The sequence below is a fragment of the Camellia sinensis genome, chromosome 10, assembly GCF_055761805.1.
Source record: "Camellia sinensis isolate YWXY chromosome 10, ASM5576180v1, whole genome shotgun sequence".
In the NCBI taxonomy this organism is placed as follows: Eukaryota; Viridiplantae; Streptophyta; class Magnoliopsida; order Ericales; family Theaceae; genus Camellia; species Camellia sinensis.
The window spans coordinates 22148761-22162492 of NC_138970.1; the positions used below are offsets into that span (position 1 = coordinate 22148761).

General features: G+C 34.4%; 1 protein-coding gene across 1 annotated transcript; it reads left to right on the plus strand.

Annotated features, from left to right (window-relative positions):
- The first annotated feature begins 5853 nt into the window (after positions 1 to 5853).
- On the plus strand, positions 5854 to 7386 carry LOC114273644 (putative disease resistance protein At5g05400). The gene has a single exon (XM_028215448.2). It carries the CDS (start codon positions 5854 to 5856, stop codon positions 7384 to 7386), a length of 1533 nt encoding a protein of 510 aa, XP_028071249.2.
- Positions 7387 to 13732: the final 6346 nt, after the last annotated feature.

Sequence of the window (13732 nt, forward strand, 5' to 3'; positions counted from 1 at the left end):
AAAACTGTGAACATAATCATTAAGAAACCATTATAAATCTATTATTTTCTGTCATTTTATCTTAATCTAAACTATCATGGAATAGATTCACACAAAGAAAATAATTAATATCAATAAACATAATTAATTTGGATATATTCTTTATCAATTGCTTAACCTTAAGACTACCATCAAAGTATCAATGAGCAGCACATCATAGAATTTTATATAGAATACACAACTTTTTTTTCTATTTCTTTTTTTTTTTCTTGCGAAAATTTCAATTAAAACAATAAAGAACTATGACTATCAAATTATGTACAGTAAATAGTGATAAGTTGAAGAAGACTCGTCTTCTAATTTCCCTTCTCTCTCTCTCTCTCTCTCTCTCCTCTTCGATTTTCAAGGATTCTCTGTTTTTGTCCACAGTTCTAGTGGCTACTACTATTCAACTCAAACAACAATCAAACCTCACAAACAAATAGTTATGTGAAAGCTGTGTTTCGCACAAAAATGTTAACTAGTCTCACCCCCGAATGCCTTGCTTTGCTTCTTCTTTCGTCGCCCTTTTCTCATCTAATGTAAGTTTTTCAATTCTCAAAAATAAATAAATAAATAGTAATGGCTTTATTCAGGTGTACCTTTAAAGGATAATTTTAAAAAATATATAAGGTATATTGAGAGTAAATTATAATCTTAAATAATTTAATAGAATATATTGAGAAATAGGCGGTGCTTCTCTCAAGTGGTCTGGACAGTGATGTTGGACCTGTGGTGCCCATCACAAGTTTCATTTCAATAATATAAACCGTCCAATGTGTAGAGCTTGTCGAGTAATTTATTTTTGCAAAAAATCATATTGATCGGATATCGATAATCTCTCGATTATATCAGGTGTGTTTGGTTTGGTTTTGAGAGATAGATTTTCAAAAAAAATCTTGGAGAAAGAATTTAGAATTTTTTTTTAATTTGTGTGGTTGTATATTTTGGAAATGAAAAATGCTTGGGAGCACTAATTAGTGCTCCCACTAATTAGGTGGCAGTGGGTCCCGCCATGAATGATGTGATGTTTTGGTCTTGGAGTTGTAATTTTTTTTTATTTTTTTTATTTTTTTAATGCATTAGTGCTATTAGTGGTGATGTTTTTAGTGGGATGAATCATTGTTGTTTGGAAATAGTTTTGGAGTATTGGAATTTGGGATGATTTGATATTTTATCATAGTTTGGTAGATGTGTGTGAGAGAGAAAAAGCGATTGAGAATGAGAGAGGAGAGAGAGAAAAAGTGATTAATTGAGGTGTAGAAGAGAGAAAGTAATTTTGAATTTTTTTTAAAAAAAATTTCCAACCAAAAAAAATTTTCAAAAATTATATTTTGAGAGTTAAACTAAACAAGGTCATCATATTTTTGTCAATAATAAAATATGATTTTAAAAATAAATTATTGACAAAAATGTATTTTGATCAAGTATTTATCAATATTTGATCAATATAATATTTTTAAGAGATAAATTACTTAACAAATTCTACATATTAAATTGTTCAAATTATCAAAATAAAACTTGTGATATGATCTACGATTCCAAGAATACCATCCAAAAGCCTTACCCTTGCGAAGTTGGACCTGCTTCATGTTTTCTTTGTTTTTTAGTGTAGATAGGATACCCCACAAAATGTCATCTTAATCTCACGACTTAAGATGTTTGGATTGGGTTTCAAAAAACTTGACCCGTTAATTTAATTATAATTAAATTAAAAAAATAAAATCTAAATTTTAAATAATAAATTATAAGCAAAATTTATACCAAACAATCTTATATAATCTCTTACAATAAAAAAATATAAACAACTCAAAAATATTACACCAGAATAATCCAAATTATGAATAAATATTGAAAGCTAAATGGTGGATCTATATCTATGTACAATTTACTCACATGATATTTGAAAATAAATATATAACTTTTATGATTTTTCTCACAACTATTTATCGGCTAAAAAACTCATTTTTGTTGAAAAAATCTTAACTCTTTTTAAAAAATTTTTTTGATGGGAAAGCACAAGACTTAACATATTACACATTGGGAAATAAATTGTCTAATAAAGTACATTAAAACACTTAAAAAAGTAAAATATTTGTGAATTTTTTTTTTAAAATTCAATTAATATGAATATGTACTGCATTTTATTTTATTTTTGTTGTCGTACTTTTTAGTATTTAGTGAATGTAAATTAAAAATTAAAATTTGTTTTTAAAAATTTCAAAATCAAATACATAATTTCTTCACCGACCCATCATTTATGGAAGTTTAATAATTGGGCCATGGGCTAGGTCAAAAGCAAAGTGGGCCACCCACATAATATGGGTTGTTGGGTTGGGTCTATAGAAACACAAATTGTACGAAAATGACAACTACTTTTTATTTTGCTTTGTTTTGTTTTGTTTTTTATTTTTTAGATTTAAAAAAGTAAATGGAAAAATTACGAAAAAAAAATATTAAGGGTTGACCCTGATAATAAAATAAATTTTTAATTTTTAATTTTGTCAATTTAAATTATAATATTTTAATTTGTGAATAAAATAAATAAGGGTAAATTATATATACCTCCCTTGAGGTTTGGCTAAATTATAAATACCCCCCTGAGGTTTCAGAAATTACATTCCGTCCCTTAAGGTTTGTATTTTCATAACAATTTGTCCCCTGAAGTTTAAATTTCATAACAAATTACCCCCTAATTTGTTATGTAAATATAGCATTCAGGGGAAAATTTGTAATTTCTCAAACCTCAGGGGATATTTGTAATTTAGCCAAACCTCGAGGGGTACATGTAATTTGCCCAATAAATAAATCATGAGTTTTTAATTTTATCAATCTAAATCCTAATATTTTGATTTGTGAATAAATTTTTTAAAAAATCAATAAATATGAATATGTACTGTATATATATATATATAGTACTTTTTAGTATTTAGTGAATATAAATTAAAAATTCAAAAATTATTTTTAAAAATTTCAAAATCAAAGAGTAATGTTATACAAACAAAAAATTCATACATAATGATGTGGCCCATTGTGGACATTTCACTTTAAAACAAAACACCATTGAAGATATATTTATTTACAATAATATATTATTACTTCATTCTTATTAAATTTTTTGTATAAATTTTATATATATTTAGAATTTTCCAAATCAAATACTTCTCCCGACAATACTACGTAGCTCAAATTTTGTGGCTCAAAAGTGGCTCAAATGGCCAAAACGACGTCGTTTTGAGTATAGAACAACATAAAAATGGTCAAAACGACGTCGTTTTGGCCATTTAAGCCACTTTTAAGCTACAAAATTTGAGTTACGATACATTTTCCTACTTCTCCACCCACCCATCGTTATGGAAATTTAATTTTTGAGCCATGGGCTGGGTCAAAAGCAAAGTGGGCCACCTACATCACGTCAGGTTGCTGGGTTGGGTCCATCGAAGCACAAATACACACAACTACTTTTTATTTTTTAATTTTTTAAACTAATTTTTTTTAGCTTTAAAAAGTAAAAATTAAATAGAAAAACTACAAAAATAAAAAATAAAAAATCCTAAGGTTTGACTTTTGTAATAAAATAAATTATAAATTTTTAATTTTATCAATTTAAACTTTAATTTTTTAATTTGTTTTCAATATAAATTGTTCATCTATTTTCGGCAAGTAAAATCAACAAATATATATATATATATATATATATTATAGCCATTAAATTTCATGTAAGTTTAGATAAAATGTCTAGAATACCCTTTTTTGTTGAGTTTAATAATTGAAATATTTTTTTCATTAATTTTACTTAACAGAAATAGACAATAGCTTAGATTAAAGACAAATCAAAAGATTATGATTTAATTGATAAAATTAAAAAAATAAGATTTATTTTGTTAGAAATGTCAAAGCTTAATTTAAAACAAATAATTTTCAATTTAAAAGTTCGAATAGTTAAGCAAACAAGTGAATGGTATTGAAATTTGTATAATGGATACATCAGGTTGATTTACAGCTTACACAAAATGTCATCTTTAAACTCACAACTTGATGTTTGGATTGGGTTTTACACCTTACACAAAATGTCATCTTAATCTCACGACTTAAGATGTTTGGATTGGATTCCAAAAATCTTGACCCGTTAATTTAATTTTAATTTTATGGAAATATACTTTTTTTTTACCACTAATCTGTAATTTTTTTAAAAAAAAATGATATATAAATATATTTTTTAGACTAATTTTTGATGATGTGTGAAGAATATGATTAATTGATAATTAAAAAATATAAAAAAATATTTTATTTTAAATATTTTAATTAATTATTACATCAGTAGAATTAAAAATTAAATCTAATTTTTAACCTGATATAATAATATAAATATATATATATATATATATATATTCATCTTTTTAACTGATATGTTATTTCTCATTTAATAATTGAACTATGGCCTATTTAGATCAAGTTTGGTATGATTGAAAAATGATAAAAAGTCAAAAAGTCACTATCCTATTTAAGTCATATCATCTTATTTAAGTCACATTATCTCTCTAATATATCACTTCAAATCCAACCCAAACTCAACTCATATTTCATAAAAAAATAAAAAAATACACTTATTTAATCTACCCAAATTAAGCCTTACAAACAAAGCAACGTCAGCCACTCACCTCACATGGGTCGTTGTGTTGGGTTCCTTCACGGCATAAATGCACCTTCCTCTTCTAGAGGGGGGGGGGGGGTTGTATTCGAATAAATTATTAAATTATTAAATGTGTTGGGAACCTGAATCTCTTATTTTTATTTTTTATTTTTGAGAGCTTTGTTATCTCCTCCAGTGTAATTCTGTTAGGCCATCTTTAACAGTTCATCAGAATTGATATCAAATTTAAATTTTAATGAAAAAAATCACTGTTCACAGTTTTAACGGTTGCACCAAATCAATATCAGATTGAGATTTCATCAAATAATTCGTCAAATCGACGACAAGATACTGATTTCACCAAAATACTGTTGGTGACCGTTGGAGGGAGGATCCGGTCGACCAACCGGTTGCCCGGCCGGTTGACCAACCGGTCGACCGAATTCCTTTGAAATAGATAAGTTCAAACCGGTCAAAAAAAGTTCAAACAGGCAAAAAAAAAAAAAAAATTTATTTTTGCCTTACCGGTTGACCGGCTGGTCAACCAACCGGTCAACCCACCACCAAACTGTTTCAATTGATGCATCTATGAGAATAAAAGCTGCAACTGGTGGATGAATCAATGAAAATGAAAGGCAATTTCAATTGGTGGGTTTTCACGCCAAAGATATTGACAGCAACCAAACAATTGGTGGGTTTTCATCAATTGATATAATTTGTGGGTTTTCATCAATTCAAATAATTTCAGAAACATAGCGTTTTAAAAAAAATATTTATGCTTACCGGTCGACCAACCGGTTGACCAACCGGTTGACCCACGGGATTTGATACAGGATTTGATGCACACTGTTGGAGGTAATGATATCAAATTTGATGAAATGAGTCATTTTTTACTCAGATTTAGTGAAAAAAAAAGTCCACCTTTGGAGATGGTCTTAGAACTCAATATCAGAATAATATTCTGCTGTGTGTTCTATTTTCATTTTACAAAGCTCCCTTTCTTGGTTTCTATTTCTGTTACAAAAGCTCCCCTTTCTAGTCCCATTATATTACAATATGATTCTCTATATTCAACCCTACTTGTCAATATATATATATATATATATATATTTTGTATTCCATTTTGATTGTAGTAGAAATCCCTTTTTGTTGTGTTCTAGTCTTTTACATTAAACTATCCTCAGAAGAAAAACGTGAGAGAAATGGTGGAGAACTTTGTTCTTCACATAGTAAAGAAGATTGGAGAATATCTGGCTGCCACAGTTGGCCGCCAGTTTGGTTATTTGATTTTCTATGACAGAGACATTAAGAATCTGGAGGAGCAGGTCCAAAAGCTGGAAGATAAAAGATTTAGAGTACAAAAATCAGTTAAAGAAGCAGAGACAAAGAGAGAAACTATTGCACCAGATGTTGAGCGGTGGTTGACATTGGTCAATAAACTCATCGAAGAGGCTACGAAATTTCTCGAGGATGAAGAGAACGCAAACATAGGGTGTCTGAATGGGTGGTGTCCAAATTTGAAGTCACGCTACTCCTTGAGCAGAAAAGTTACAGAGAAAACTGAAAGTGTGGAAAAGCTACTTGGAGAAGGAGATTTCTCTAGAGTGTCCTATCCTGCAGTTGCACCTACTGTGGGGACAACATTTGCATTCACTAGAGGTTTTAAGGGGTTTGAATCTAGAAGATTGACTATGAATGGAATTATAGAGGCACTGATAGATGATAGTATCTATGTAATTGGGATATGTGGGATGGGAGGGGTTGGTAAAACAACTATGGTGAAAGAAGTTGCCAAGAAAGCGGAAGAAAAGAAGATGTTTGATAAAATCGTGATGGTAGTAGTGTCCCAAAACCCAGATTTGATTAATATTCAAGGTGAGATGGCCAAAATATTGGGTTTTGAATTATCTGGGGGAAATAATTTATTTGCCAAAGCAGGGGAACTAGGATCAAGAATATTGAAGGCAGGAAGAATCCTTGTAATATTGGATGATGTTTGGAAGAGACTGGAATTGAATGACATAGGAATTCCATTTGGAGATAATCACAAGGGTTGCAAAATTGTGATGACTTCAAGAAATGAAGATGTATGCAACGGCATGGACACACAGAAGAATTTTAAAGTTGGTGTCTTACATGAAGAAGAAGCATGGAATCTCTTGAAGGAGATGGCTGGAATTTCTGACGAAGGTACAAGTCACCCAACTAATTTACAGTTGATGCAGATGGCAGTTGCGAAGGAATGTGGAGGCTTGCTGATTGCTATTGTTATAGTTGAAAGGGCACTCAGATGCAAAAACAAGTATTCATGGGATTCTGCTCTTGAACAATTCCGAAAGTCTGTGGTCAAAAATATCAGTGGAGTGGATGAAAAGATGTTTATATCTCTGGAGTTGAGTTATGATTCCCTTGATAGGGATGAAGCCAAGAAATGCTTTCTGCTCTGCTCTTTATTTCCGGAAGATTTTGATATTTCAACTGAGGATCTCGTTAGATATGCGATTGGGATAGAGTTGTTTGAGCGCATTGATAGTGTGCACCAAACAAGAAATAGAGTACATTCCTTAGTTGTTGACTTAAAAAAATGCTATCTATTGATGGAAAGTGAAGATGCAGAGTGGATCAAAATGCATGATGTCGTACGTGACGTGGCTATATCAATTGCATCTAGGAAGAAACATTCGATTGTCGTGAGATGTGATGAAGTATTGAAAGAATGGCCTGAGAAAGACTGACTCGAAAAAAACGTTGTAATTTCATTAAAAGTTGATGGTATGCATGGGCTTCCTGGTAATTTAGAATTTCCAAATCTCCATCTTTTAAAGCTAGATTGCAATGCTGGATTACCACCAATCTCATTACATGATCTCAACAAAGGAATGGAGGAAATCAAAGTACAAGAGACCCAAGATAGTTTTTACCAAGGAATGAAAGAACTTAAAGTGCTAGCTTTATCCGATATGTACGGCTCATTGACGACATCACTTCGATGCTTGACCAACCTCCGAACCTTGTCACTTTTTCGTTGCCGACTTATTGATGATAGTATCTCTGTTATCGGAGCATTAGAGAACCTGGAAATTTTGAGCTTCGCAGACTCTTATATCAATGAATTGCCAAAAGAAATAATAGGTCACCTTGCTCACTTGAAGGTACTTGATTTGTTGGGATGTGTAGTGGAAAGGATTTACCCAGGGGTTTTGTCAAGCTTATCAAAGCTAGAAGAGCTGTATGTTGGGTATAGTTTTCAAAGTTGGTGTGGAGATGAAGAAAGAAAAGAAAGTGCTAAAGCAACTATCGATGAGCTGGCGTCCTTGTACAATTTGGTGGCTTTGGATATTGATCTAATAAACATGTCTTTCTGGCCGAGAGGTTTGGTGGTTGAGAAGTTAAAAAAGTTCGATATAAGTGTTGCAGTCGCTTTCACTATTACATCCTTTTCGGTTGTTCTTCGTTATCAAATCAGTTGAACCTTGGAGTTGAAAACATGAGCGACATTATTGTTAAAACTACTCCACCTACTCCACAACACCTACTCCACTCCACCTACTCCACCTACTCCACTACACCTACTCTCCACCCACATCTCCTATATAAAGGAGACCAACCATGTACATAAAACATAACATTCAATAAAATCAATACATAATTCATTCTCTCTATTTCTCTATACATCAACTTTAACATGGTATCAGAGCTATAGGTTAAGCTCTTGTTCTTTGCCTTACTGGCGGGCGGTAGCCTTGCCTTGGCCGCCCGCCGGACCTCAACCTATTCCGCTATCATTTTTTCTTGTCAGAACATCTCTGTGTACTCTTTTAGGTTCGGTTAATATACCCTCTGTTGTTACTTACAATGCTCAGAGATCTGGTTACCTTCAAAGGCCAGAGGACATGACCACTTCAAGGCAAGTTTACAAGATCGACCCGAACAACCCCGGGTCGGACCTCGCCGGCGAGACCACCGCCGCTATGGCAGCCGCTTCTGTTGTCTTCCGCCACCACAACCCCTCCTATGCCAATGAGCTCCTGACCCACGCTGCTCCAAGACCCATCAGCTTCTCGATCCCTCCGCCGTGCACGACGTCACCAAGTTTTTCGCTCTCACTCCGGTGGAGTTCCGCCGCCATTATTCCAGCCTCGCACCAGCACCAATCTCGGACTGATGATCATCAGATCTAATGGAAACAGTTTTGATGCGTTTATTATTTCCATTTTCCCTCCTCGAATTTTCCTTGTGTTTACAGAGGGCACCACCAGGAATCGCACTCAAGTCGTACTCGGCATTGTCTTCGTAAAATCCGAGACTGTTGTTGTAACTGTGGAGTAGCAAAATCAATGGTGGTGGGAGTCCGAGTACTAGTAGTAGTAGTACCTGTACCTGTACCTGTAATAGTCGAAGAATCACCTGGAAGCAACAGAGAATCGTCAACAACGACCGAGTGGTTGTGACCGACATCAAAAGCGGCAACGAGTGATGAAGCGTTGTTGAGCTCAGAGAGCATGCTCTGTACCCACCCAGATAGCTCAGAGGGGTTGTAGTGAACAGTATCACACAAAAGGTGAGCACTCCCATCATCAGGAGTGGTCTTGCCATATCTTCCCCTTCTCCGCCCCCATTGATGAACTCTCTCCCTTGTCTCGCTGTCGATCTCGATCTCGATTTCTCTTCATTGTGTCTCAAAATTTACTTTCCCCAATTCCTCGCTCGCATAAATTTCCAAATATAATCTCTCCTCAATTGACCACTGCTTGAAGGTTTTCGATCTGCTTGGTTTTTCGTAACACTTTTTCTTTTCTTACTTTGTTTTTTTTTTTTTTTTTTTTTTAAAAAAACATACTCATCTCTCCCACCAAAACAACTTCTTTCCCATACCACACCTACCATGCCCCCTTTTATTTTTAAAACCAATCTTTCCTTTTGCACCCCACTCACCGACTCCCTCACATCTCCGCTTTCTTTATTTTCTTTTATCTTTCTTTTTCCGTTACCAAAAAAAAAAAAAATCCAAAACAATTTACAAATTTGCACAACAAACCATATTTTCTTCATCTCAGGGATCAACCCCGATCACAATTTTACACACAAACAAAAAAATAAAAAAAAAACACACCCACAGGCGGGATTTTTTCCTTCTCCCTTCTCTATTCTGCCGCCGGTCTCTTCTTCTTGCCTATGTCCTGGGCGGCCCTTGACGGTGCTGCCTCCGTGTTTCTCACGCCGCCGAGCCCGTTCACTCCCCCTTGCTCCTCCACCGCAGCATATGGCGGACCTCCAAATCGGAACATAACGGTGGCCTTCCGCTTCAGCTCCTTGTTTTCCGCTTTTAGCACACATATCTCTGCCCGCGCATCCTTATACATGCGCTGGAGCAGAGCCAGTTGGGCGTTTAACTGCTGCACCTCATTTGTCCTACTCTGAAGCCGGTGCGACAAGTTTGTGACTGTAGTCATGGTCTCCACACATGACTTCAATGTATACTGATTGGCCTCAATATTCGATTGTGCTGCCATTATTTGCTCCACAGACCGCATAGGAAAGGTCAACGGAGCAAAACCAGGGGCGCTTGGTTGAGGTTCAAGGGCCACCGCACCAGTTATCTCTCTTGTGGACTTGTTGAGGTCGGGAAAGAGGGTGAGCAGACCACGGGAAGAAGAGGCCATGTTCTGGGTAGCTGAACGGGAAGAAGATGCCATGTTTTGGGTTGCTGAGTGTTTCAGAGACACAGCGATTTCCGACTGGTAATGTCAGAAAGGGTTGGTTACAGAGTATTTCAGAATGAAAATGTTCAGAGGTTTCAGACTGGTTTGGTTTACACAGCCTCCGCCTTGGTTTATATAGACAATGATGACGCGAACGACACGACACTCTGTCGATCACGTGCCTCGCCGCGTGTCCAGCACAACTTTTGATGGCTCGCCGCTTGATGATTTCTGTCGGGCACGATTTTTGATGCAGTGGGCGCGCCTTTTGAGGACGCGAATTTTGAGGGCTCGATATATATCTACATGTATATTTTTTGGGCAGCCTATATCCACAATCATACAGTATCTTCTACATCGGTCCGGCATGACCCCATAAACTGTCCCGACATTGATTCCGGTTAGCTTCTACATCGGTCCGGCATGACCCCATAAACTGTCCCGACATTGATTCCGGTTAGCTTTTACAACGGTCCGGCATGACCTCGTAAACTGTCCAGACATTATCTGCTACAACGGTCTGGCACAACCATACAGTGTCCTCTACAACGATCTGACATGCCCGCACAGTGTCTTCACCAACGGTCCAACAGGACCATACAGTGTCTCCTATTCTCTTTTATTTTATGTATTAGTTTATTTTCTTATTTTGTTACTCTTTCCAAACTCAAGTTGATTTGTGTCTATCCTCCTTGAGTTTGAGGGGGGCTGTTAAAACTACTCCACTACACCTACTCCACTCCACCTACTCCACTACACCTACTCTCCACCCACATCTCCTATATAAAGGAGACCAACCATGTACATAAAACATAACATTCAATAAAATCAATACATAATTCATTCTCTCTATTTCTCTATACATCAACTTTAACAATTATTGAAATGAGGCTTAATTTTCGGTGGAAGAGCACTGAAACTCTGACTTTAAACTCAAGTGTAAAAGGTTTGAAAATTCTCTGTGATTTGGTCCGCGAAGATGGTTTTGAATGCTTAACGAATTTGTCACTAGCTGAGTTGTATGATTTGGAATACCTCATCAATACAGCAAAGGGATTACTAGTCATGAATGCCGACTACCGAACAAGGCTTTCAGTGCATTGAAAGTGTTGACACTAGATCACCTGCGTGAACTGACAAATTTGTGGAAGGGTCCCACCCAACTTGTATGGCTCGGCAACCTGACGACTGTAAATGTGACCTGTTGTGATAAACTGGAAAGTATGTTCTCACTTTCCATAGCTAGAAATCTAGTGCAACTGCAGGACCTTCGGATACGTAGATGCGATGTGATGGAAGAAATTGTTTCGAGTGAAGAAGTAGAGCATGAAATAGCAACAATAGTAACAGATAAAATCGAGTTTCCTAAACTAAAGAAATTGGGTCTTGAATTGCTGCCAAGTTTGACTGCTATCTGCAAAGCTATGAATGCAATTGAGCTGCCACAACTGAGTTCCTTGTCATTGACGTATTTGCCAACACTGAAGCGTCTCTGTCCTGCTTCAGATTCAGAGAGTAATTGTGATCCCATCATTCAACCCTTCTTCGACGACAAGGTATGCTTTTCTTATTTAAGAGCTTAATTAATTGCTAATTTGTGAACCACTTGTCATTTTATTTACTATTACATCTCTATTTGAGTTTTAAATTTTTTCATAATTGGGTAATAAAATCGTCTGTGTCACTTTTATGCCATATTCAATACAAATTGTGGGTATATTTGGTTTGAGTTTTGGAGATGAGTTTTAGAGATAAAAAGTACGAAAAGTTGTTTGGTTTGGCTTTTTTCAAAAGATGTTTTTGAAAAGGGAAATGCTAGGTTTCATGAAGAATTTTCATGAAAACTGTCATGAAAACCATCTGCACCGTTAGATCAGGTATGTGTCTCATGATCCAATGGTGCAGATGGTTTTCATGACAGTTTTCATGACAATTTTCATGAAACGTAGCAGGACCCTTTGGAAAATTATTTTGAGAAAGAGTTTTGGAAAAAGTGATTGATTTGATGTGTATGAGAGAGAGATTTGTTTGGAAAACTTGTAAACCAAACAAGTTTTGGAAATTTTTTTTGGAAAAATTTGTTTGGTTTGATTACTTTTGAAAACTTATTTGTAGAGAATTTTTCCTAAAAATTTTTGGGAAACACAAACCAAACAAAACCTGTGTGTTTACATACATATTTGTATATATATATCTTTATTCATACCAAATAAAAATAAAAATAAATAAAATTTAACACCAGAATTACTATGCATAAAATTCATACAAAATGATGTGATAATTGTATTTTTACAATCTTGAACCACAATGGTGGGCTTTGCATTGAAGTGAGAGGATCATAAAAGGCCATGTTGTTTTGTATGGAAAATTCTATTTTAAAAAACAAAAAATTAGCTTGATCGGACACTAAGTGCCACTGAGTCTGATTACATTTGTATAAAAAATAATTAACAAATAGTATAACTTTCAAATGTAGTCGAGCAATTTTTTTTAGACAAATGAGATCTAAATAACTAAATTTTTGGTATGAATGATCTTTTAGGAGGATTATACAAAATGAATGATTCGGATCCCTACAACAGATGAACAATGTGGTTTGCATCACAACTACAACAAATGAATGGTTTCGATCACTACAACAAATTTTAGAGAAAAAAATTTAGAAACAAAATATTTTAGTTTCATACAAAAAATTTATTATTATTATATTTTTAGTGATAAAATTAAACATTTAATAATAAATTGTTACCTTTTTGGAACAATTTTTTGTCAAAAAATAAACCCAACACCAAATTATTTTATTTCTAAAAATACATTAACTACACTACTAAAAAAAATACTTTTTGCGACCGCCATAAACCGTCGCAAATAATAAAAAAACAGTCGCAAAAGACTTTTTGCGATGGCCCATGCGACGGCAAATGGGGGTCGCGAATATGGGGGTGGCAAATACTTTTTGCGACGGCAAAGCAACGGTCGCAAATTATTTGCGACCACCTAAACTACTTATGGCGACCCCTATTTTGCCGTCGCAAAAAACAAAGAAAAATACTAACATGATCTTTGGCGACCATCTTGTTACCGTCGCAAAAAATTAAAAATAAAAATAAAAATAAATAAATAAACAAATTGTGAAACATTAAAGCCCTTTTACCTATCCAGCTGTTTATCAAACAAATTAGACAAATCAAACCCACAGCTAACCTCTAGATATTCTTCCTATTTTCGTCAAATATTAAAGCTTGAACAAAATAAAAACAAAAAATGTCACAATTAAACAATTACTTTTAATATGTGAAACTTTTTTTCATCATATTCCAGTTGGGGTAATATCTGTCAAAACACTTCCAGTATACAATACTACTAATAGAACTTATAA

Coding starts and splice junctions, on each gene's coding strand:
- LOC114273644 (XM_028215448.2), top strand. CDS start 5,854: ATGGTGGAGAACTTTGTTCTTCACATAGTAAAGAAGATTGGAGAATAT.